This window comes from Lepus europaeus, chromosome 17 (assembly GCF_033115175.1).
Source record: "Lepus europaeus isolate LE1 chromosome 17, mLepTim1.pri, whole genome shotgun sequence".
NCBI lineage: Eukaryota > Metazoa > Chordata > Mammalia > Lagomorpha > Leporidae > Lepus > Lepus europaeus.
The window spans coordinates 83,415,140-83,441,246 of record NC_084843.1 but is presented as its reverse complement, the minus strand read 5'-3'; the positions used below and the strand labels follow the sequence as shown (position 1 = coordinate 83,441,246).

At 41.6% G+C, this 26,107-nt stretch overlaps 1 protein-coding gene across 5 annotated transcripts in view; it reads left to right on the top strand.

Moving 5' to 3' along the window:
• LOC133776019 (zinc finger protein 345-like) overlaps nt 1-11,913 on the top strand; it is a 35,439-nt gene extending 23,526 nt beyond the window's left edge. For 2 of the 5 annotated variants that reach the window (XM_062214670.1, XM_062214671.1), the window contains 2 exons: nt 2,964-3,090; nt 8,102-11,913. In XM_062214670.1, coding sequence (XP_062070654.1) covers nt 2,964-3,090; nt 8,102-10,596 — 2,622 coding nt within the window. In that variant the 3' untranslated portion in view covers nt 10,597-11,913. Of the gene's footprint in view, nt 1-2,963; nt 3,091-4,310; nt 6,470-8,101 lie in introns of those variants that run through there. The other 3 variants (XM_062214673.1, XM_062214674.1, XM_062214672.1) reach the window with 3 other exon arrangements.
• The last annotated feature ends 14,194 nt before the right edge of the window (nt 11,914-26,107 follow it).

The following is a 26,107-nucleotide window of genomic DNA, read 5'->3' as shown; positions in this document are numbered from 1 at the left end:
TTCCATTGGTTCACTTCCCTAAAGGCTGCTATGGCCGGCACTGCACCGATCCAAAGCCAGGAACCAGGAACTTCCTCCTGGTTTCCCATGCAGGTACAGGGACCCAAGCACTTGGGCCATCTTCCTTTGCCCTCCTGGGCCACAGCAGAGAGCTGGACTGGAAGAGGAGCAACTGGGACTAGTACCCGGCGCCCCAACCAGAACTAGAACCTGGGATGCTGGCACTGGAGGTGGCGGATTAGCCAAGTGAGCCACGGTGCCGGCCAAGGCTGTTCCACTTCTGATCCAGCTCTCTACTAAGGCCTTGGAAAGCAGTAGAAGATGGCCCAAGTCCTTGGGACCCTGCACCCACGTGGGAGACCCGGAAGAAGTTCCTGGCTCCTGGCTTCGAATCAGCGCAGTTCCGGGTGTTGCAGACAATTGGGGAATGCACTAGTGGATGGAAGACCCTTCTCTCTGTAACTCTGACTTTCAAACAAATAAATAAATCTTAAAAAAAAGAAAAATATTTCTCCATGTCCATATGAACAATCATGAAAGTTTTTCTCAATACAGCCATGAATATAATTATATATACTGTGGTATGTCCCCAAATTTGTGAGAAATAGAGTAAAAATATGTTTATGTTGGCATAACAATTTCTGAAGTCATATGGACTCATGTTAATTGATTTTGTACTATTGAGCTTTTGTATTTCTCTGGAAGAAAGATTTTTTTATTTGAAAGGTTATTTATTTATTGGAAGTTATTTATTTGAAAGGCAGAGTTACAGAGAGAGGCAGAGAGAGAATCTTGCATCTGTTGGTTCACTCCTCAAATGGCCACAATGATCAGGTCTGGGCCAGGCTGAAGCCAGGAGCCAGGAGCTTCTTCTAGGCCTCTCATGTAGATGCAGGGGCCCAAGGCCTTGGGCCATCTTCCACTGCTTTCCCAGATTCATTAGCAGGGAGCTGGATCTGAAGTGGGGCAGCAGGGACTTGACTCAGTGCTTCAATATTGAATGCTGGTATTACAGGTGGTAGTTTAGCCCATGGTGCCACAATGCCAAAATGCTGGTTCCCCTTTTCTGCTTTATGTCACTTAGCTTCTCTTTGAAATCCTTCATTCACTGTGATGGCTTCAGGAATCACCAAAATTTTGCTGCTTGCCAAATGTTTATCTGCAGCTTAGATCTCAGCTCCTGTTCATATGTAAGGCTGCCATTTGAACAGCCTCATGTACCTGACCAGAGAAACTTCAAACATTGTTTACCATTCTTTGTCCTCTTTCTCAATTTCATTTTTACTCATTGTCAATCCCATCCAGCATACTTACAGCACTGAATTATACTCAGTGTTAACCTTCTGTACTACAAATTAGCAGTGAATTCTGGTCTTACTGTCTTTTCCTTTTTGATTTATGATGAATTCCTTATTTTGTCTTTTCATTCTGCTGTATCTTGATGATGGGTAGTTGTGTCTCTGTTCTCTTCTCTTCATTTTATTCTCCATTTGCCTGCTTTGGGATGACACTTAAAATACAAGTCTGTTCAAGTAACTACCATATTTTCTTGGTCCTCCATTTTTAGTTTCAGAAAGTAAGCAACCATTTTTTTTTTTTGGTGTGGAAAACAACAATTATTTTAAATTTTGGAAGATTATAAAATGCTTTATAAGTAATTTTGTAAAAATAGCACATAAAATTTTCATTGTTGGAATTATGTCAAGTATGTAAGAATCCTTCAATTATAAGTTTCATGAGCACCTTATCAACTGTTTTAAAGAAAGATTTATTTATGGGGCAGGCACTGTAGTGTAGCAAGTAAAGCTGCTGCCTGTGGTGCCAGCATCCCATATGGGCACCAGTTCAAGTCCTGGCTGCTCCACTTTTGATCCAGCTCTCTGCTGTGGCCTGGGAAATCAGTAGAAGATGGCCCAAATCTTTAGGCCCTTGGATGCACATGGGAAGACCCAGAGAAAGCTCCTGGCTCCTGGCTTCAGATTGATTCAACTCCAGCCATTGGGCCAATTGGAAAGTGAACCAGCATATGGAAGATGTCTCTGTCTCCCCTTCTCTCTGTGTGTAACTCTTTCAAATAAATAAAATTTTTTTAAAAAATTATTTATTTATTTACTTGAAAGTCAGATTTATAGAGAGGGACAGACAGAAGGAGAGATATATCTTCCATCCACTGGTTCATGCCTCAAATGGCTACAACAACCAGCCCTGGCCCAAGCTGAAGCCAGGGTCCAGGAACTTCATCTGTGACTCCCATGTGGGTGGCAGGAGCCAAGGCACTTGGGCCATCTTCTGCTTTTGAAGGCCATCAGGGAGCTGGTTTACAAGTGGAGTAGCTGGGGCACAAACCAAATCCCATATGTGATGTTGACACTACAGGCAGCAGATTCACCCACTATACCCCAGCCCTCATACCTTACCACCTTTATTTCTTCTCACAACTGAGGACCTGTCACCTAGTGGTGGTACAGTTTATAGCCCTGTTATCTGTACTGGTTCCTTTGTGCGTTTACCAACTGACTTGTGTTGATCATATTCATGAGAATACATCCATTCAGAGCCGACCATTTTTGGTGTTTCAGTGCACTGCAACCTGATAAAACAGAAAAACATATTTTAAAATAAATACCTTTGTTATACTGATTGACATTGAACATTCATCTCCCATAGTTCATCTAAGATGTTATTTCAGTCATGTGTTTATAAAGATTGCATTTGGCCTACAGATTAGAATATGAGCTTTCCCCCCCACAATTATTAGGAGAAAGATGAGTTCCAGATAAAAAGATAAAGTTAAAATAGGGGCAAGATATTTTCATTGTGATTTTGCTTTGTATTGCCAATATATTTTATATGTAAGCTGCATCTTATATAATAAACCTATAAGACACACACAAAAGAATGTACTTCCAGTTTCTGTGAAGTGACCCAGAACTGATATGTGTAGGATAAATGTGCTGTTACAGGTGTTGGTATCATTTGAAGACCTGGCTGTGGACTTCACCCAGGAGGAGTGGCAGGACCTGAGCATTGCTCAGAGGACCCTGTACAGGGATGTAATGTTGGAGATCTATAGCAGCCTTCTGTTCTTGGGTGAGTAAAACTTCTCTGTTAAGACAAAGCAGTTTCTTCCCATTTGATAAAAATGAACCCTTTATAAAGTTTAATACCAAGTAGGGATAGGGTTTGAGGCCATGAAGTATGTAAGGATCTATCCTCTAGGAAAGGATTCAAAATGGCACTTTTGTTTACAGCTCCTGTGACCAAGATGTTGTCCTTCACAAATCCTGAATTGGTGATTTCACATTCCTATACTATTTCACATGAACAGGGTACTGCATAACCAAACCTGACTTGATTTTCTGGTTGGAACAAGGAGAAGAGCTATGGAAGTTCTAACTTTTCTTTACTTTCTCTATTTCCTTTGAGCATTTTTAAATTTATATATTAACTCCTCAAATGGTTATTAATTGGGCAGCTGATAGGTACAGGTTATTACTAGTTGGTCAGGTTAAATTCTGTTTGGGTTGGCCAGACACAGAACTTGCTGGTATAAGCATTTGAGGACTGAACTTATGAATGGGAGTACTATTTCCTTCTCTCTCTCTCTCTCTCTCTCTCTCTCTCTCTCTCTCTTTCTCTGTTCTCTCTGTGCCTTTCAAATAACTGATAAAATGATGGATGTTAACAAACATTAGAGGAGTGAACCAGTGGATGAAAGTTCTTTGTTTCTCTGTCTCTCATTCACTGTCTCCTTGACTCTCAAGCAAATAGATAAGAAAATGATAAAGATGTGTAGGAACATGCCTCTGTACTGTGACATTAGAAATCATGAAGTGAGGTTCTGGTCCTGGCTGCTCCTCTTCTGATTCAGCTCTCTGCTGTGGCCTGGGATAGCAGTGGAGGATGGCCTAGGTTCTTGGGCCCCTGCACCCACATGGGAGACCCGGAGGAAGCTCCTGTGTAGTGGAATGAGAAGGCCATGCCAAGGTGGCCACTGGCAAGCGAGCGTCAGTTAGTCAGGAATGGCTTTGAAACCCACCTGGCTTTGGAAACTGCCTGGCAACAGGCTGTGATTGGATGGATTTGAAACTGCCTGGCAACAGGCTGTGATTGGATGGATTTGAAACTGCCTGGCAACAGGCTGTGATTGGATGGCTTTGGAAACTGCCTGGCAACAGGCTGTGATTGGTTGGGGCATAGACCGCCCCTTGACCAGATTGGCTGGTCTTGGCTATATAAGCTGTTGTACCAACTGTAATAAACGAGTCTGCGGGCTGCTTGCTTCAAGCCTGCTTTCACCCGACTCCCAGGGTCTGTGTGTTGACTCCGCGCCTCTTGCCCCTACCACGCTGCTCCTCTCAGAAACGAACCCACTGCAACATTGTTGAGAAATCAACAGAAACATCTGGCGCCCAACATGGGGCTCGAACCCACGACCCTGGGATTAAGAGTCTCATGCTCTAGTGACCAGAACCAGCTGAACATCTGGTATGCCAGCGTGACTGAGAAAGAGACAGTGTGTCGGACTCGGTGAGGTCCCCCCTGGATTTCAGCAAGAAAGCCCCTCGGTGTTCTGTGTGCTGTTCGGTTCTGTGAGGGTGAGCACAGAACCCCCTCCTATGCCCCTTTCCTTGTCCTTGTCCTCGGTCTAAGTGACCCCAGGTTAGCACATACCGCCCAGAAGCGTACATCGCTTCTCGGCTCCTCCTTTTACTTTTGGTTCGCCTGGCGAATTCACATAAGGGACTGATCATCCCAGAATTCGGAACCAAGTCATCTTCCCTCACTCGAGAGAGGTGACACTCCGGAGACACCGTGTGGGCATACGGCCTTGACCTAACGAATCAAGGAAGTCCCCCACTAAGCACAGGACATACGTACGATCTGATACACCACTATCTGTTTGTCTAACGTAGGGAAACCTCTTGCAAAATGCCATCAACAGCTGAGGTGCTAGGAATTTGCTTTGTTACGGCAGCAGTGCTGTATGTGTCTTTCCTTTGGCTAGAGTTGGCGTACCGTGCCGCTCTTAAGCACTCAGACATGGGAAAGATACCCCCCTCTCAGAATCTTGTGCAGATTATCAAAGATAGTGAATCTGTGAGTGATAGGAGCCTGACACTCCAGGTCCCTGTCTCACAGACAATGGTTGATGACTTAGGGAAAGAGAGCTCCGACAGTGAAAAAAACAATGTAGCAAACGACGTAGCAACGCCTAATCAGCCACCCCCCACATACCTGTGGGATGAACTAAGAGGACCTCTACACAATAACTCATGTGAGGTCATCCCATCCACACCCAGTGAGGATCCCCACATTTATGGCAGTACTCGGACACCCCAAGCTCTCAGGGCAGCCTCTAGATCCCATGCCATCAGCATGTTTGCTGTTAATGTCGAAGTGTACGCAAAATTCAGGCCCTGGATTCCAACACCTGTAAAAAGGCTTCTATTAACCAAGGGTCGAGGATATGCTTGTGTCTTTCCAGAAAATGCGGAACAGCCCATTTGGGTACCAGCCAGAAACATCAAGCCTGCAATTGACAGCCAACCAGAACCAGCTGAACAAGACCGAGAATCCACCTTGTTAACAGACGCACCTGCCCTATCATCCTACCCTGAGAAACTGCCCAAAGCCATATCTGTTACTGTTGTGTACCCCACTAGCTCTGGTCAGCCACTCAAATGGCCCACAGCCTGTGTGTGGTCATGCCATTCCTGATAACCATTATTCCTCATTCCTACCCCATCTGAGCAAGCAATCCTGTGGTCTCTCGATTTGAATGCTGGTTGGTCAATGACGGGTAAGATCCCCTGGGGGACAACCTAAGACAGGCACAGCTGTGTACGGAGACCACATGGAATCGGGGTCAACAATGGTATGGCCAAGAATCATGCCTCCCGTTGCTCAAAAATAAACGAAAAGGGGGAAATGTAGTGGAATGAGAAGACCATGCCAAGGTGGCCACTGGCAAGCGAGTGTCAGTCAGGAATGGCTTTGAAACCCACCTGGCTTTGGAAACTGCCTGGCAACATGCTGTGATTGGATGGATTTGAAACTGCCTGGCAACAGGCTGTGATTGGATGGATTTGAAACTGCCTGGCAACAGGCTGTGATTGGATGGCTTTGGAAACTGCCTGGCAACAGGCTGTGATTGGTTGGGGCATAGACCGCCCCTTGACCAGATTGGCTGGTCTTGGCTATATAAGCTGTTGTACCAACTGTAATAAATGAGTCTGCGGGCTGCTCGCTTCAAGCCTGCTTTCACCCGACTCCCAGGGTCTGTGTGTTGACTCCGCGCCTCTTGCCCCCACCACGCTGCTCCTCTCAGAAACGAACCCACTGCAACATTGTTGAGAAATCAAGAGAAACACTCCTGGCTTTTGAATGGTGCAGCTTCTGCTGTTGTGGTCACTTGGGGAGTGAACCATCGGGTGGAAGACCTCTCTCTCCATCTCTACCTCTCTCTGTAAATCTGGCTTTCAAATAAATAATATAAATCTTAAAAAAAAAAAAAAGAAATCATGAAGTGAAACAGGACCCAGCACAGGAACTTGGAAATAGGTGGTCCTAGACTCATCTAGAGAATTGGGAGGTACAGGATCACCAGGTCACATAAACCCAGGAATTCATGTTAAGTTGCTCACATTTGTTTGGGTATAGATTAATGTACAAAATCTTCCTTTTCCAATGTCATGATAGAACAGCAAAGAGATAAGAAGTGGACTGTATTGATCTAGAATGAGCAGGAAGATACTTTTCAACAAGGGGTACATAGTCTGCATTGCAGGACAGAATTCATTGAACTGGTAGGGAGAACATATCTAGCATGTTTGGGATATATCTGTACCTGCTATGGCTTTGAAAAACTGAAGCTATCAGCTTTCCTTGAGACTATGGGATAGTTGTCATCACAAAATGCAAACCAGAAAATATTTGTCCTTTGAAAAAAATCTATAAATGTCTAAACCCATCCCCTGTGAAAATTGAATATGAAACACCCATAGGTGCAGATCCTATTCAAGTGGTGGTCTTATTTAGAGGACAAATACGTGTCCCCTGCACCTGTAAGTAGTTGATCCAATAAAACTCCCATCTCCAAGATCCCCAGAGAAATGTAGAACAGCTTTTATAAGAATGATACGTAGAGGCCGGTGCCATGACTCAACAGGCTAATCCTCCACCTTGTGGTGCCGGCACACCAGGTTCTAGTCCCTGTTGGGGTGCCGGATTCTACCCCGGTTGCCCCTCTTCCAGGCCAGCTCTCTGCTATGGCCCGGGAAGGCAGTAGAGGATGGCCCAAGTGCTTGGGCCCTGCACCCGCATGGGAGACCAGCTGGCTGCAGTGGCCATTGGAGGGTGAACCAACGGTAAAAGGAAGACCTTTCTCTCTGTCTCTCTCTCTCTCTCACTATCCACTCTGCCTGTCCAAAAAAAAAAAAAAAAAAGATACATAGAAAAAGAAGAGCCAGGAAAAAAAAAAGCTTTTTATTCCAGCTATCCAGTGGGTAAATCTTTTTAGTCAGTGTTTTCACACTTTAATAAGCTTTATTTAGTTATGTTTATCTTGTTGAATGACATGTGATAGTGAGAGTGGAATACAGAGTAGAGATCTTCCATCCAGTGGTTACTCCACAAGTGCCTGTGATAGTTTGGACTAGGCCAGGATAAACTCCAAAGCCTCAAACTCCATCTGGGTCTATTAAGTGTGTGACAGGGGCCTAAGCACTTTAGTCATAATCTGCTGCCTTCCAGCTTACAGTAGCAGGAAGCAATTGGAGCAGAGTAGGAGGAATCAAACTGGCACTGTTGTGCAGACTTTCTAAGAAGTGACTTAAACTACCTTACCACATAACCTACCCCCTCACACTTAAAATATTTCAAGTAGTAAAATAATCACAATTGAGCATTGGTAAATCGATTTGTATAATTTATTAATGTACCAAGGAGAAATATCATATAATGTTCATAAATCAATACCTTTTACTGATAGGTTAAAATCATATGCCACTATAATTGTAAGAAATGTTATTATCTTTACATGAGCATTCCAAAAGAAGTGCATAGATGTGGCTAATAAATATTTTTTTTCTCATTTCAGTTGCAAGGCAAAAAGATGACCTGATTGAGGGTAACCAGCAAAGCCAAGATATGAATCCTAGGCAAGATGTAAGGACATACAAAACAATATCAACTCCCAAGAGAGTTAAATTAAGAAGAACATTTAATTTAAGTGCAAGTGAAATTACAAAACTGATTATGAAAAAGGAAAATGTTTCTGGAATGAAATCTGAGGTATGTAATGTATTTCAGAATGTGCTTCTCCTTACTGGGCCAGATAAAATGAATGCTGGAGAGAAATCTGGTGGCCCAGATATGCCTGGGCCATCCCTTCCATGCTTGGAACTTAATCAGCATCACAATGTTCAAACTATGCAGCAGCCTTTTGGACACCATGGACAAGGAAAAACCCTCATAAAGAAGTCACCCTTTCCATGTGAGACCATGCCTATGGAAACATCCTTTTATAAGTATAGTGTAGGAAAGACAACTCAGATAGGAATGAAAACTTTCCATGAAAATAACCTCCCCAAACATGAGCAATCCAACACAGAAAGGAAACTCTATGAATCTGTTAACATTAAGGAAACTCTAATGTGCAAATCAGATCATAGAACAAATCAGAAAACAAATACAGGACAAAACCCTTATGCATATAAACCCTGTCAGCCACCTTTTAGCTGTGAATTATGCTTTACTCTGCATCACAAAAATAATATCAGAAAAAAATTTTATGGGCATAATGAGTGTGAAAAAAACATTTACCAGAAATCAGAGTTCATTAGAAATCAGAAAATTCACATAGGGGAGAAACCTCATGAATGTAATGAGTGTGGAAAATCATTTCGCTGGCAATCAGAACTTAGCACACATCAGAGAATTCACACAGGAGAGAAACCTTATGAATGTAATACATGTGGAAAGGCCTTTTTCCGGAAGTCAGACCTCAATATACATCAGAGATTTCACACAGGGAAAAAACCTTATGAATGTAATACATGTAGAAAGGCCTTTCATTTGAAGTCTTATCTCAATGCACATCAGAAGATTCACACAGGGGAGAAGCCTTATGAATGTAATACATGTGGAAAGACCTTTGGCTGGAAGTCAAGCCTCAATGCACATCAGAGAATTCACACAGGAGAGAAACCTTATGAATGTCATACATGTGGAGAGGCCTTTTGTCGAAAGTCAGAGCTCAAAACACATCAGAGAATTCACACAGGGGAGAAACTCTATGAGTGTAATACATGTAGAAGTGTCTTTCCTTTGAAGTCACACCTCATTGTACATCAGAAAATTCACACAGGGGAGAAACCTTATAAATGTAATACATGTGGAAAGACCTTTAGCCGGAAGTCAGACCTCAACACACATCAGAGATTTCACACAGGGGAAAAACCTTATGAATGTATTACCTGTAGAAAGGCCTTTTATGTGAAGTCACATCTCAACATACATCAGAAAATTCACACAGGGGAGAAACCTTATAAATGTAATACATGTGGAAAGGCCTTTAGCCGGAAGTCAGACCTCAACACACATCAGAGATTTCACACAGGAGAGAAACCTTATGAATGTAATACATGTGGAAAGGCCTTTTACCGGAAGTCAGACCTCAATACACATCAGAGATTTCATACAAGGGAGAAACGTTATGAATGTAATATATGTAGAAATGTCTTTCCTTTGAAGTCACACCTCACTATACATCAGAAAATGCACGCAGGGGAGAAGCCTTATGAATGTAATACATGTGGAAAGGCCTTTGGCTGGAAGTCAAGCCTCAATGCACATCAGAGAATTCACACAGAAGAAAAACCTTATGGATGTAATACATGTGGAAAGGTCTTTTGCCAGAAGTCAGAGCTCAACATACATCAGAGATTTCACACAAAGGAGAAACATTATGAATGTAATACATGTAGAAATATCTTTCCTTTGAAGTCACACCTCATGATACATCAGAAAATTCACACAGGGCAGAAGTCTTATGAATCTAATACATGTGGAAAGGCCTTTGGCTGGAAGTCAAGCCTCAGTGCACATCAGCCAATTCACACAGGGGAGAGACTTTATGAATATGATGAGTGTAGAAAAGCCTTTCATTTGAAGTCACACCTCATTGTACATCAGAAAACTCACAAAAGGTTGGAACCTTATAAATGTAATACATGTGGAAAGGTCTTTGGCTGGAAGTCAAGCCTCATTACACATCAAAGAATTCACACAGGGGAGAAACCTTTTGAATGTAAGACATGTGGAAAGGCCTTTCGCCAGGTGTCAAACCTCATTACACACCGGAGGATTCACACAGGGGAGAAACCTTATGAATGTAAGACATGTGGAAAGGCCTTTTATGGGAAGTCAAATCTCATTACACATCAAAGAATTCACACCGGGGAGAAAATTTATGAATGTAATGAGTGTGGAAAATCATTTCGCTACCAGTCAGAACTCAACACTCATCAAAGAATTCACAGAGAGAAGAAATATTATGAATGTAATGAAATGTGGGAAAACATTTCCCTGTAGTTCAAATCTCAAAAAGCAACAGAGAATTCACACAGGAGAAAAGCCTTTTGAATGTACTGAATTCAGAAAAGCCTTTTACCACAATGCTGATGTCAGCAATCAGAGAATTTACATAGGTAAGAAGCCGTATGAATGTAAAACATGGAAAGGCCTGTTACTGGAAGTCAGATTTGATTATACATCAAAGAATTCACACAAGTGAGAGACCTTATGAATGTAATGAGTTTGGAAAATCATTTTGTTGCCAGTCAACACATCAGAGAATTCACACAGGAGAAACCTTATGAATGTACTGAATGTGAAAAATGCTTTTACTGGAATTCATACCTCAGGAGGTATAAGAGAATTCACACTGGAGAAACCTTGTCAATGTAATGAATGTGGAAAACACTTTACCTGGAGTTCAGATCTCTTGAAACATCAGAGAATTCAGAGTCAGGAAGAATTTCATCAATGTAATGAGTCAGAGGAAGCATTTGGCCAAAATTCAGTCCTCAGTATACCTAAGAGAGTGCACACAGAAAAGAAAACTTATGCTTATAAATGAAAGTTGAAAGCCTTTTGGTGGAAGTCAAAGCTCATACATCAAAGAATTCACCTGGGTAGAAACCTTATTATTGTTAAGAATGTTGAAAATATTATTTTGCCAAAAGTTTTAACTCACTACACATCAGAGAGTTCACTTGGGAGAAACCTTAATGAATAATGAATGTGGAAAAGTGTTTTCCAAAAAGTCCACCTTCAATAGGCATCCTAGAATTCAGAAAGGGGAAAATCTTGTGAATACAATGAATTTTTAAAAACCTTTTGCCAAGTTAGTGCTCAGCAGATATCAGAGGACTCAGACAAAGAAAAAGCATATTAATATAGTGAATATAAATAACCTTTTGCCAGAAGTTAATCTTCAGCTCAAGATGAATAACTCAGAGATGAGAATGGGTGTACATAGGCAAACACTACTGTGATTCATCTCTCACTATCTACCAAAGAACCCATACAGAAGAATATAGTGGAAGTTGAAAAATCTTTTGTTGCAAAGGGAAACTTCCACAAATATCAGGAAAATCTTACAGAGAATCACTGTGAAAGTTCAGTGTAGATGGAAAAATATTGCTGAAAGGCACACCCTACTAGGTATCAGGGAATTCCCATATGGCAGTAATCCTGTATGACAGAGACAGGGTATGTTTTGTTCAAAAATGTATTCTCCTTGACATTCCAATCTGCTTTTTGGCCTCCCCTTATCAGTGGGATAATATAAATGAGCACTATTTTCACATGTGAATGTTAATAAATCATTCAGTCTATAAATTTTCATTTGAAATACCATGTTCATCAATTACAGTTATTGTCTGGTCATTTTCTAGCCCATAATTTTTTTAGTTTTTAGATTTATTAATCAAAAGGCAGAGTTGCAGAAAGAAATCTTCCATCAACTGTTTTACTCCTCAAATGGCTACAATCACTGGTTCTGAGCCAAGCAAAAGTCAGGAACCTGGAATTCCATGTGGGTCTCTCACATGAATGGCAGGGGCCTGAGTACTTTGGTCAAATTCCAATACTCTCCCAGGCCCATTAGCAGGGAGCTGGATCAGAAATTGAGCAGGCAGAACCCATACTGGCACATAGGATGCCAGCATCACAGTGGCTCAATCTGCTGTGCCACCATGCTAGCCCCTAACCTACGAATCTTTACACCCACATTGTTCTAATCCATGTTGTTGTCATAGGCATGTTACCTGACTTATGTGCCACCCATAGTTCTGTACCCCCTGCCTTGATGAAGAGTGTTTACCAGTTTAGGGAATGAGTCTGTTATAACCTCTGCATTCATGAGAATCACAGACTTGTCTGTGTGTAGGTTGTAGAGGGGATGTTAGCTAAGTGTTCTGGTGATCTATGTCCAGGTAGTCTTCCTGAGATTGATTTTTTGTTCCAGTGTTTTTCTTTGTTTCTTACACTCTTCTGTGTTCAGTTGCTCTTGTTTTAGTTGAATTTTGACTTGACTAAGTTCATGTGGCATGGTTCTGACCCCAGTTCATTGAACCATTTGGAGATGGTAGTGAGTGGTAGAAATAGACTGCCAGCAGCACTTGCATTGCCAAAATCTACTCCTTTCCAGCTGCTGAGGTTGTACTAGCTAGAAATAAAACATGATTACATGCTCAGCATATATATTCCTCAACAGGCACCTGAGTCTCACATCCTGTACCTGATGCCATGACACTTCCCACATTTAAACTTGCATGCTTCAACCACTTGTAGAACTGATGCTGTAAGATTTTTGGCATTTCACAAAAAGGATCATGGAAGTGATACTCAAGCTGAACCCTAAACTCTACCATATTTGAGTATTCAGTTAGCCATGACCCCAGACACCTATATCCTGCAAAAGTATAATCTCTTATAAATGCAACATGCATTTTCTTCTGAGGTTTTCCACACTCAAATGTGAATGTGTATTATCCCTTTTTTTAAATTTTTTTTTGACAGGCAGAGTGGATAATGAGAGAGAGACAGAGAGAAAGATCTTCCTTTTTGCCATTGGTTCACCCTCCAATGGCCACTGCGGCCAGCTCATCGCGCTGATCTGAAGCCAGGAGCCAGGTGCTTCTCCTGGTCTCCCATGTGGGTGCAGGGCCCAAGGACTTGGGCCATCCTCCACTGCTTTCCCGGGCCATTGCAGTGAGCTGGCCTGGAAGAGAGGCAACCGGGATAGAATCTGGCGCCCCAACTGGGACTAGAACCTGGTGTGCCGGCACCGCAAGGTGAAGGATTAGCCTATTAAGCCACAGCGCTGGCCTAAATTTTTATTTTTGACAGGCAGAGTTAGACAGAGAGAGAGACAGAAAGGTCTTCCTTCTGTTCACCCCCCCAAATGGCCGCTGCAGCTGGCGTGCTGGGCCGATCCGAAGCCAGGAGTCAAGTGCTTCTTCCTGGTTTCCCATGCGGGTGCAGGATCCAAGCACTTGGGCCATCCTCCACTGCCTTCCCGGGCCATAGCAGAGAGCTGGACTGGAAGAGGAGCGACCAGGACAGAATCCAGTGCCCCAACCAGGACCAGAACCTGGGGTGTTGGCGCCGCAGGTGGAGGATTCGCCTAGTGAGCTGTGACGCTGGCCCTATCCCTTTAAATAAATCTTGCTTTTCTGCTCCCCTTTATCTTCTCTTCCTTGTATTTAAGAAAAATATTGTCAGATTACTTTTTTTTCAATTTGAAATGTAAAAATGCAGAGAAAAGGAAAGACAGAGTGAGAGATCTTCCATCTGTTGGTTCTCTTCCCAAATAGCCACATTGGCCTGGTCTGGGCCAGGTGGAAACCAGGAGATAGGAGATTTATCCAGGTCTCTGACATGGGTGGCAGGATTTCAAGCTCTTAAACCAGCTTCTTCTGCTTTCCTGATCAAGAAGCTGGATCAGAAATGGAGCATCTGAGACACATATGGACGCCTCTATAGGATACTGGCATTATAGCTGGTAACTTAACCTGTTGTGCTACATCATCCCATTCTTTTTTTTTTTTTTTTTTGACAGACAGAGTGGACAGTGAGTGAGAGAGAAAGAGAGAAAGGTCTTCCTTTTACCGTTGGTTCACCCTCCAATGGCCGCTGTGGCTGGCGCGCTGCGGCCAGTGCACCACGCTGATCCGAAGCCAGGAGCCAGGTGCTTCTCCTGGTCTCCCATGCGGGTGCAGGACCCAGGCACTTGGGCCATCCTCCATTGCACTCCCGGGCCACAGCAGAGAGCTGGACTGGAAGAGGAGAAACCAGGACAGAATCTGGTGCCCTGACCGGGACTAGAACCCGGTGTGCCGGCGCTGCAAGGTGGAGGATTAGCCTATTGAGCCACAGTGCCGGCCTATCATCCCCTTCTATTTCTTCCATGCAGACAAGAATTTGTACTAAAGTCTGCCTAGGAGGGTCTCCTTGCAATAAACTAGTTCATGAACACAATTCTATATATTATTGTAGCTTTACATTAACTTTAATATAACCTTTTTGCTTTTCACTTCCCCAAGGTGAGCCTGTTTCATTTTTTTTAAACTTTTATTTAATGAATATAAATTTCCAGTGTACAGCTTATGGATTACAATGGCTTCCCCCTTCTATAACTTCCCTCCCACCTGCAACCCTCCCCTCTCCCACTCCCTCTCCCCTTCTATTCACATCAAGATTTATTTTCAATTCTCTTTATATACAGAAGATCAATTTAGTATAAAGATTTCAACAGTTTGCACCCACATAGAAACACAAAGTGAAACATACTGTTTGAGTACTAGTTATAGCATTAAATCAAAATGTACAGCATATTAAGGACAGAGATCCCACATGAGGAGCAAGTGCACAGTGACTCCTGTTGTTGACCCAACAAATTGACACTCTAGTTTATGGCGCCAGTAACCACCCTAGGCTCTCGTCATGAGTTGCCAAGGCTATGGAAGCCTTCCAAGTTTGCCGACTCTGATCATATTTACACAAGGTCATAAAAGACAGGGTGAGGATAGTAACCAATGATCCTAAGAGTGGCATTTACAAGGTTTGAACAATTATACAGCATTAAGTGGGGAAGAGGACCATCAGTACACACAGGTTGGGAGTAGAGCCATTGGTGGTAGAGTAGAGGTTATGATTACAAAGGAATGAGGCCCAAGTGCGCTAGACAGGGTCTAGAACAAAGGACAGAGTCACTATTAGAGGAGCTAAGAAAGGTGCTGTCTAAGCTACAATTAAGTTTTCTGATTGAGAGGCAAATAGAACCTGATAGAAGGGGCTTATAATAATCTGGTGGGCTTTAGGCCTTGTAAGTTAAGAGGCCCAGACCTATCTATCTCTTCACATGGGGTACATCCTAAGGGAGGTGTGAACCTCCTAGGGGAAGGCACTCTGTTGACTTTCATTACTTGGCTGGCCTGAGAGGAGAGCTGGTCTGGTAAAGGCAGGTGGCATCCCTAACAAGAAATTTACAGTTCTGCCTTCAATGTTGCTGATCCTACTTGGCCATCCCCTCATTGCAGTAGTCACTTTGGCAGTTGGGCTGAATGAAGGGCTTTTCAGCTTAGAGCCAATAAGATCTGTGGCTCTGACCTGGGCATCCTTTGACTCTAGGGCAGGTCCATTTCCAGTGATCCAACTCTTGGCAGAGCTGCCAGGGCTCTTCACAAGCTGACTTCTGTTGAAGCCCAGGCTTACCACATTGAAAGCCACTGCAGTGGACTGGCCTGTTGGGTCTCCTTGAGGGCAGATCACTGTACAGATCAGCCATTAATAGGCCTGCCACCCATTGCTTCTGATGCCGAGCTTTCTTTTCCTCCTGGTTTGTGTTAAAGCAGACCAGAGGATGCAAGTCAAGGGAGTGCCCAAGTCCCATCTCTAATCTTCGGTGACCTGAACTACAAGTCTGTAGTCACAGGCATGTTCTGTAGTAGTTTTTCTAAGGTAGACAATGCCCATGAGGAAAATTATATTCTCACTTTAGAACTTTCTTTCCCTTTGGTCTTAAAGGGAGGTTTTTTCTACTTACTGTTTACTTCACTGATGGCGAAGTAAATCTAGCTATGAGATTATTATTTAAGCTCTTATTTTGGCTATGCTATTACAGAAATATGTTAGCCATCTCTTTTATAAGGTCTAAAGATTAAATTGTGTATCCTAAAGATTCCTTCATAATAGAATTAGTTTCCTACCTTGAGGAGAATAGAGAAATGAAAGAACAAGTTGGGCTTAGAATAGAGAAATGAGGGAGCAAGTCCTAGATCGCTTGCTGACAATAGCAATATTAAATGAATACTTAGCAAATAGTTTCAACCATTAGATAACAACTTAAGAAAACATTTACCAGAAGGTCCAATGCCTTCTATAAATTTTAAGAATCATGTATTTGGAAACACCTCTTAAATATCTAACATGGTGTAGTTTGTTTAACCAGTAAACTTAAGCACAACCATATAAAGTGTTTTTAGTTCCTTCTACCAACAAGTATAAAACATATGATGCAGAGATTCAGGTCACACGAATTAAAACATATCTTTGATTAATTTTAGCATCTTAAATTTATGGACAATCGTATCTATAAGCCAATTAAAATAAAACTCTTAATAAAATTTTCCCATGTGTACATTCAATATGTACACACATATAACATAACATAATAGACCAATATAGCAATTTTAATAATAGCTTTTAAAATCTTTAACTCTTTTTGTAAATTGCCATTTGATTTGAATTGCTTTTTGTTTTTAGTAACCTCAGTTAACCATACTTTCTCTCAGTTGGTACTGTTAATACATTATTGGCTTCATCTGTTTACAGAGCCATCCCAAAGTACTGAATACAATAGAAGTGGCTGGAAAAAGTCCATAGGAACCTAGAGGAGGACAGCTAAACACAGAACCAACAATGCTTTAGTTTTATGAGCAGCAAATCCTATATAACTGTGGATGAGAAAAGACTTTAAGTTGCCATGTTTGAAATTATAAACTCGGCCGGCGCCGTGGCTTAACAGGCTAATCCTCCGCCTTGCGGCGCCGGCACACCGGGTTCTAGTCCCGGTCGGGGCGCTGGATTCTGTCCCAGTTGCCCCTCTTCCAGGCCACTCTCTGCTGTGACCCGGGAGTGCAGTGGAGGATGGCCCAAGTTCTTGGGCCCTGCACCCCATGGGAGACCAGGATAAGCACCTGGCTCCTGGCTTCGGATCAGCACGTTGCGCTGGCCGTAGCGCGCCTACCACAGCGACCATTGGAGGGTGAACCAACGGCAAAAAGGAAGACCTTTCTCTCTGTCTCCCTCTACTGTCCACTCTGCCTGTCAAAAAAATAAAATAAAATAAAAATTATAAACTCATCAACCAACAAGAGGCACTTGCTTACTTCACAGTATTTTTGAAGGATTTTGTAGGATTTTACAAGTATTTAAGCCTTTAGGCCTCTGGGGCTTTCTCATTAAGATAACTATCATGTCTAGTAACACAAGATCATTAGACTTTTTAATTCTCAAACATTTGTATTAATAGCATTTTCCATTATAGAAACTTAAAATTTAGTACCACGTCACATCTTGACAGTACTTCTAATATAATCCAAATAGCCTGATTAGTTGGTGTCTCTATAAGATGAGAGACATAAGTCCTTTGATTTTTTTCAGTTGGGCCCAAACTGGAAAAAACAAAGTCCAGGATTTACTGAAAAGTTTAGAGACCAGATTGTTTGAAACTTTGATTTTTTGAATGCCTGTCAAGAATGCCAAGAAGGCTCAAAATCCAAAATATCTGGTTGAAATAAGATTCCTTAAAATCATGACATAACATAGACCAAATTTGATCATTGTTACAAGGTGATTATTCAAATCTTTGAAAATAAGCACATATTTAAACCCATAGCTCTTAATAAAAATTCAGCTGTTTTTGAACACTTAGAATTTAACAGACATGAAGAGAACATAATAGATTACTTTAACACATTGCTTTAACAGAGCATCAGAGTTTAATTCTATGTCAAAGAGAAATTGAGCTTCCTGTGATCTTTTGCTGTGAGGTTTCCTTCCTTTACCTTCTTTCATATTGATGAACATGTTTCTGTGTTTCTGTGTGTAACACATCTTTAAGCATCTTTTGCAGGGCAGGACGAGTGGCAACAAATTCTTTCAATTTCTGTTTGCTATGAAAAGTCTTAATTTCACCTTCATTCACAAATGAGAGCTTTGCAGGGTATAATATTCTGGGCTGGCTGTTTTTCTCTCTTAGTACCTGGGCTATGTCTCGCCATTCCCTTCTATCCTGTAGGGTTTCTGATGAGAAGTCTGCTGTGAGTCTAATTGGAGATCCTCTGAGAGTAATCTGACGTTTCTCTCTTGCACATTTTAGGATCATTTCTTTCTGTTTCACTGTGGTGAGTTTGATTACAACATGTCGTGGTGAGGATCTCTTTTGGTCATGTTTATTAGGGGTTCTATAAGCTTCCTATACTAAAATGTCTCTGTCCTTCTCCAAACCTGGGAAATTTTCTGCTAGTATCTCACTGAAAATGCTTTCTAATCCTTTCTCCCTCTTCATGCCTTCAGTAACTCCTAGAACCCGAATGTTAGGTTTTTTAATAGTATCCTGTAGATTCCCGACAATATTTTTTAGATTTCTAATTTCTTCTTCTTTTCTTTGGTTTGCCTGTTTCCTTTCCTGTTCTCTGTCTTCTAAGTCTGATATTCTCTCTTCTGCTTCGCCCATTCTGTTTTTAAGGCTGTCTAATGTGTTTGTCATTTGATCTGTTGAATTCTTCATTTCATTTTGATTTCTTGTCACTATCACAGTTTCTTGTTCTACTAGTTGTTTCATTTCATTTTGATTCCTCCTTAATATTTCATTTTCATGAGAGAGATTTTCTATCTTGTCCATTAAGGATTTCTGTAGTTCAAGAATTTGTTTTTGAGAACTTCTTAATGTTCTTATCAATTTTTTGAGATCTGCTTCTTGCATTTCTTCGATCTCATCATCTTCATAATCTTGAGTTGGTGTGTCTTTTTCATTTGAGGGCGTCATAGTGTCTTCCTTGTTCTTGTTACCTCTGTTTTTGCGTTTGTTGTTTGGCATGTTGGAGATATTTGGTTTCTTCACTGTGGTGTTTTTTCTTGTTACACTATTGCTCTATATTAAGTGGACTGTCTGCTTTCAGTGGAGCCTTAGAGGCTTGAGATGAGTGTGGCCTGAGAGCTCTGTTTGGTTCCACAGGTTTGAGGGTGTGTCAAAGATGACACTCCCAGGTTAGGCGTGGTAAATCTCTCTCTTTCTTTCTTTCTTTCTTTCTTTCTTTCTTTCTTTCTTTCTTTCTTTCTTTCTTCCGATTCAAAAGGGAAGTAATTCCACACAGCTGAATGTAATTGGAGGTAGTTAGCAGGTGAATGATATGCCCACAGGAGCCAGAGATTGGAAGCTCTTTCCCAAGGACCACACAGGGAATCTCTGCTGCCCTCGGTGTGGGTTCCAATTCTCCTGCAGTCTCCCACTGGGTTGCCAAGTTAGATCCTAATCTCCTGTTTTTTCACCCCCCAGAGTCAGGTTTTTCTGCTAGGCTCAGGGCCAGTGCAGACCTGAGGTCGCCCTGCTTTTGACCTATGTCCAAAATGGCGCCTGCTCTTTGTCTTCCTCGCTTTTGAGGCGTGAGTAGAGAGAGAGAAACTCGTGTCCGTATCGGTAACTTTTTTTTTTCCTCTCTCTCTTCTAGTTAGCTTGGTGACCTTTTTCCCATGGAGTTTCAAGCCTCCTTCCCTCTAGTCTCCTCTTTCCGCTTGCCCGCCAGTGTCTCAGGCTATTGAGATTCAGCTCACCTCGCGTTCCAGCTCTGGTGTGTTGATTCTGCTGCTGGTGTCCCGAACTTGGGCTCCCACACTCTCCACGCAGGTCCACTGTGAATCACTAGTTCTGGAAGAGTTTCCTCTGCTGTTTCTTCCCCTCCTCTTCCTTGACCCTGCAGTATCTCCACTTTTATTAAACTGTGTCTTCCCGGACTATCAGTGTGCTCCCTACCTATTCCGCCATCTTGCCCTCTAAGAGCCTGTTTCATTTTGAAATTGGTATTTACCTACCCATCCACAGTGTCCTTTCTAGGTTATGTTTGGATTTTACAATAAGCTTAGATCTAAGTTTATATCTGCTTTGATGGGGTACTTGGGTACCCCATGGCTATTCCTAGAATACTGGGCTACAAATTTGATAACAGATGCTCAAGCTGTATTTTCTTGTTTTCTACTTTTGTCTGAAAACAGTTCCACAAGTAAATCTTTCTACTACTGCTATCAATTGGAACATCTCATTGGTCCTGGAAATGGCCCCTGGAGATCATTCAAGCACTGATCATGAGATAGAAAAATCAAATCCTAAGATAAGCATATTTAAAATCAAATAGGTGCTCATTTGTATTTTTCAGTTCTGTAGACTCGAGGCTTGAGATCTGGCCCAAGGATGGTAGGGTTATGATGAGGGGCCTCTTCCCAATTGTAGACTGGCATCTTCTCATTGAATCACCAGTTCTGTTCAGGAGGAATCCACTCTCATGAGATAATTACCTCCCTAAGGCCCCATCTTAAAATGATCACATTGGGGTTAGGATTTCAACATGAAAATTCTGTGGGGACACATCCAGTCCATTGCAATCTCCCTAGAAAGATGAAATTGTAAATAACACCAAGCTTTGAACACATGATAGTAAAAATAAAGAAAAATGTATCCTGTGATGTTAATCAAAGATCTGAAAAGTGAATTTCCCCACCTCCAGTGTTAGTATGGTAGGTGATTTGCATGCTATTATTCAAATATATTTCAAAAAATTCTCATTTATTATCTCAAATTTTTTTTGCCAGAATCATCATATGTGTGTATATTTTGCTCTTATATAAAGAAAAAGGTAAATACATATTTACATGAATGCTTAACTGGAAATGCCCATGGAGTTAGCTATTTTATGTTCATTTATTTTTGTATGTAGATTTTTAATACTTTTCATTTCTGTATCATTTGAATTTCCTTCATCTGATTGAATTCACCAAATATTTCTTAGAAAGGAAAAGAACAGTGAAATGATGGTGCAATGTTCCCTGCTCCTGTGTAGGGAACAGGGTACTGGGATGCTAGCACATGACAAGGGATCCCTTTTTCCACAAATCCTACAATCTTTGTACCCAGTAACACCTTTAATGTTTTCTCCTTAGCACCAAACCATACTTCTTATTTCTGCCCCTCCCTGGATTTTGTTGAAACCTCTGGGACAGACATGTTGTCCCTTTTGTGCATGTAAACTCTGCACTAAGTCCAGGAATGTCCTCACTAGATTCATGTCCCACCTGCATTTGTCCATCCAAATCCTGCCAGGCGTGGCTGGCTGAAAGGTTCAGCAAATTTCAGAGTGTAGCCCATGCCCACTTGTAAACAGACGGTGAGCATGTTTGTATGTCTTGGGTCTGGCAGGATATTTGAGACAAAAGACTGTGCTGCTTACTGCTAACACATAGCTTCTCCATCAGCAAAATGATTTCCTTCTCTTGACTGGAGACCCAGGGTCTACTCAATGGATCTAGACATCATTAGACCTCATAAAGTGTCCATTTGTGTGTCAAATAGAAAAAATGTGTCCACTTGTGTGTTGCTGAGGGGTTTCAGCAGCAGGCTACTGTAGTTCTCCACATTACCTCCCTGCACATGGTCCTCTTGAGCATTGTCTGGGTCCTGCTATTCTTCCTGGGTGAAGCCCATAGTCAACATTTGTAACAGCGCATTTCTCCTCAACATATTATCTCTGGGTCACAAACAGGAAAATGGAGTTCATTTTTCTGTGTGTCTTTCATGCCTCTTATGTGAGATGAAGCTTATTTTGTATGCTATGGGACAAAGAAACAAAACTGACAATAAAAGTATCTTGGCTCTGCATTAATTTTGTAATTTTTTTGTAATACTACAATAGAATCTCTGTTATATACCTGTGCCTGGCCTCTTATCAAGAACAGCAAGAATGGAATTCTCATTCTGTAAGATCACAGAGTAGTCCACAAATACAAACACATACTTAGAAAATGTTAGATAAAGTAAGACCAATGTTCGACACATATCAGGGTAAGAAAGTTTTTAGAAAAATAATTTTTTTCTGTATCAGCAGTTTACACTTCACAGAAAAACTAAAAATATGTCAATATGTTCTCATGAATATAAAAATGCAAAAATAAAGTGACAAAACCATGAAGAAAATAAGACCAGATGAATGGAACTACAAATAGCACCATCTCTACGTGAGTGGTCTGGGCTGTGGGCTGATAACTGAGTGATTCTTTACTTTACTCTTGACCTAATTACAGCAAAAAAACACACCTTTTTAAAGACTTCATTTATTTATTTGAGAGGCAAAGCTACAGACAGAGTGAGGGAGAGACTGATAGAATGGTCTTCCATCTGCTGGTTCACTACCCAAATGTCCTCAATGGCCAGAGTTGAGCTAATTTGAAGCCAAGAGCCAGTATCTTCTTCTGGGGCCCAAGTGCTTGCACCATTTTCCACTGCTTTCTCAGAACATAAACATAGAGCTGGATCAGAAGAGGAGCAGCTGGGATACAAATCGGCGCCCATATGGGATGCTAGCACTGCAGGTGGAGGCTTAGCCTACTCTACCACAGCTATGGCCACAACAATAAAAATGTTGTGTGCTGTTTTTGAAAGTTATTTATCAACCAAAGAATGTTCATAAGCATTTTCATATTTCCTCCAAAAGCAAACATAATTGCTATTGTTTACAAGAAAGTGATTGCCTATTTCCTCAAACACAGGATTTATGTAAATAATAGGGGTCAATTATAAGTGGCAAATTATTAAGCAGGTTTGCATTCCAAAATTCATCCCTCAGAAGAATGGGGGAAGTGTGGGGAGAAGAAAATGGTGGGAGAAGAAAACAGAGGGGAGAGCATTGACCATTAGGACATAGAGTCCTAAGACTATTGAACAGAAATCCATGATACAAAAGGAAAAAGAAAAGGAAGGAGAATCAGAATTCAGTACTAATTTGTTATGGAGAGGGTAAAAATCAGATTTCAATTTTATGGTTTGTGCATCAACACTGGTACTATAAAATAAAATTAGAAAAATGGATCATGAAGATGATGGAAAGAAGTGAGACTGAACTTGGACACATTGTGTTTGCAGTTTCTGTTTTTATTAAATAGGTGGCAACATCCAACTAACAACTGGAAATATGAGCTAGAACTCAGAAGAGAGATCTAAGCAGCAGAATTTCAATGAGGCCTGACGCCATTAGGATGAAATATCTTAAAGGAAAGCAAACAGATAAAATGCAGACAAGGAATGAGTACAGAATCTGAGGAAACCTCAATATCTACTGATAGAGAATAAGATAAAATCGTACAATAGGACTAGAGGCAATGAATTTTAAAGTTATTTAAAGAAAGATCTCAACATTAAGAAATGTATTAATATGAGAATATATGATTTATAAATTTCTGTAAAAAGTGAACTTATATTTATTTTCCATAACTTCTATGAAGTACTCTGCTATATTTCATGATATTCATGGCTCTATAATTATCCACATACATATTGAAAAAGTATATTTTAAAATATTTCTTTTGTAGAACAAACCCTCATAAAAGAGATTTCAGAATATTCTACTTTTTAAAAATTCTTGTTTATTTTCAACTATTCCTAAGGCATTCCATGAGAAAGAGAGAGAGAGTGAGCAATGGCAGGAGAATCATCCAGTGATTCACTCCCCACATGCTCATAGCAGCAAGGCCTAGGCAAGGCCAAAACCAAGAGCCTGGTCTTCATCCAGGTCCCCCACATAGGTGGTAGAGGCTCAGGCAGATGAGCAATAATCTATTGTTTCCCAGGATGTATTAGTGGGAAGTTGGATCAGAAGCAGAAGAGCAGGTATTGAAGCTAGGCACTTTGATAATGCATGGGGGCATTTTAAGAAGTAGCACACTACACAACAATGGCTGCCCCTAGTACCTTCACTTTAACATTATAAACTATGAAATGAATATCTTGGCTCAAAGGCAGCATCACAGTTGAAAGACACTCCATCAGCACAATTATTTAACACTGTTGAAGAACATCAAGGGCTGGTCCTGTGGCATAGTGGGTGAAACTGTGACCTGTGGCACTGGCATCCCATATGGCACAGGTTCAAGTCCCAGCTGTTCTGCTTCTGTTTCATCTCCCTGCTGGTGTACCTGGGAAAGCAATGGAAGATGACCCAAGTGTTTGGGCCCCAGCCACCCACATGAGAGACTCAGAGGAAGCTCCTGGCTCCTGGTTTTGACCTGGCCCAGCCCCAGCTATTGTAGCCATATAGGGAGTGTGCCAGCAGATGGAAGATCTCTCTTTCTGCCTCTCTCCCTCTCTCACTGTAAAGCTGACTTTCAAATAAAAAATAAATTTTAAAAAGCCTGAAAGTAACCATGAAACCATTGTTTAACAGACAAGTGGATTAAATAGGCCCCAAATATATGCTTTCAAACTGGCCAAAGGAATGATAAAGAATGAAATACACCTAAAAAGCATGATTTAGGGAGCTGGCATAGTGATGCAGTGAGTTAAGCAGCCACCTTTAATGCCAGAATCCCACAGGGGAGCTGATTCAGATCCCAGCTGCTCCACTTCTGATTGAGCTCCCTACTAATGTGCCTGGGAAAGAAGCAGATGGTCCAAATACTTGGTCCCCTGTCATCCACATGAGAAATCAATATGAAGCTTATGAATCATATGAAATCAATATGTATCTCAACTCTGGCCTGGCCTAGCCACTGCATCCATTCGGAGAGTGAACCATTTGATAGATTTCTTTCTCTGACTCTCTCACTCTGCCTCTCTCTCTCTCTCTTTGCAATTCTGCATTTCTAATAAATAAATCTTGTAAAAAATAGTTTAAAAATATACTACTATTAAAAAAGATAAAATATTATCTTCCAAAAAGTTGATAGCTTTCTTGAATCATGAATATATATGTGTATATATATATATATATAATTTTTCAGAATTATAGTGGAGCTGGCATTGTGGCATACAGCTACCACCTGTAGCACCAGCATCCCATGTGGGTACCAGTTTGAGTTTGGCTACTCCACCTCAGATCCAGCTCCCAGCTAATGTGCCTGGGAAAACAGGGTAAGATGGCCCAAGTGCTTGGGTCCCTGTAGCCACGTGGAAAGACCTGGATGAAGCTCTTGGCTCCTGGCCAGCCTGCCCTAATCCAGCAGTTACATTCCCTGGGGCAGTCAACCAGAAGATGTATCCAGGTTGCTCCTCTTCTAATCCAGCTCTATGTGGCCTGGAAGGCAGTGGAAGATGGTACAAGCACTTGGGCCCCAGAAGAGGATCCTGGGTCCTGGTTTCAGATAGGCCCAACTCTGGCCATTGAGAACATTTGGGTAGTGAGTCAACATCATTTGTCCTCAGAAAAATGCAAATGATGGGAGCTGGCATTGTGGCATAGAAAATAAAGACACTGCCTACAATGTCAGCATCCCATATGGGCACCAGTTCATGTCCTAGGTGCTCCACTTCCAATGCAGCTCCATTTTAATGGCCTGGGAAAGGCAGTAGAGTATGGCTCAAGTGCTTGGGCCCCTGCCACCCATGGGGGAGGCATGGAAGAAATTCCTGGCTTCAGCCTGGCTCAGTGCTGCTGATGCAGCCATCTTGGAAGTAAAACAGCAGATGAAAGATCTCTCTCTTTCTGTCTCTCTCCGTTTCTCCCTCTCTCTGTAACTGATTTTCAAATAAATACTTAAATTTTTTAAAAAAGAAAATAAAAATGACAATCACAATAAAATACTACTTTATATCATTGAAATATTCACTATGAAAAATGTAAGTGTTGGTCAAGGCTAGATAAACTGAAATTTAATCCATTGCTGGAGTGAATGTAAAATGATGGAACCGGTGTGAAAGGGCTTAAATTCATGAAAATGATAAACATATGGGCACTGATTTGCATTGCTGCCTTTTTCATCTGGTCCATTTTCT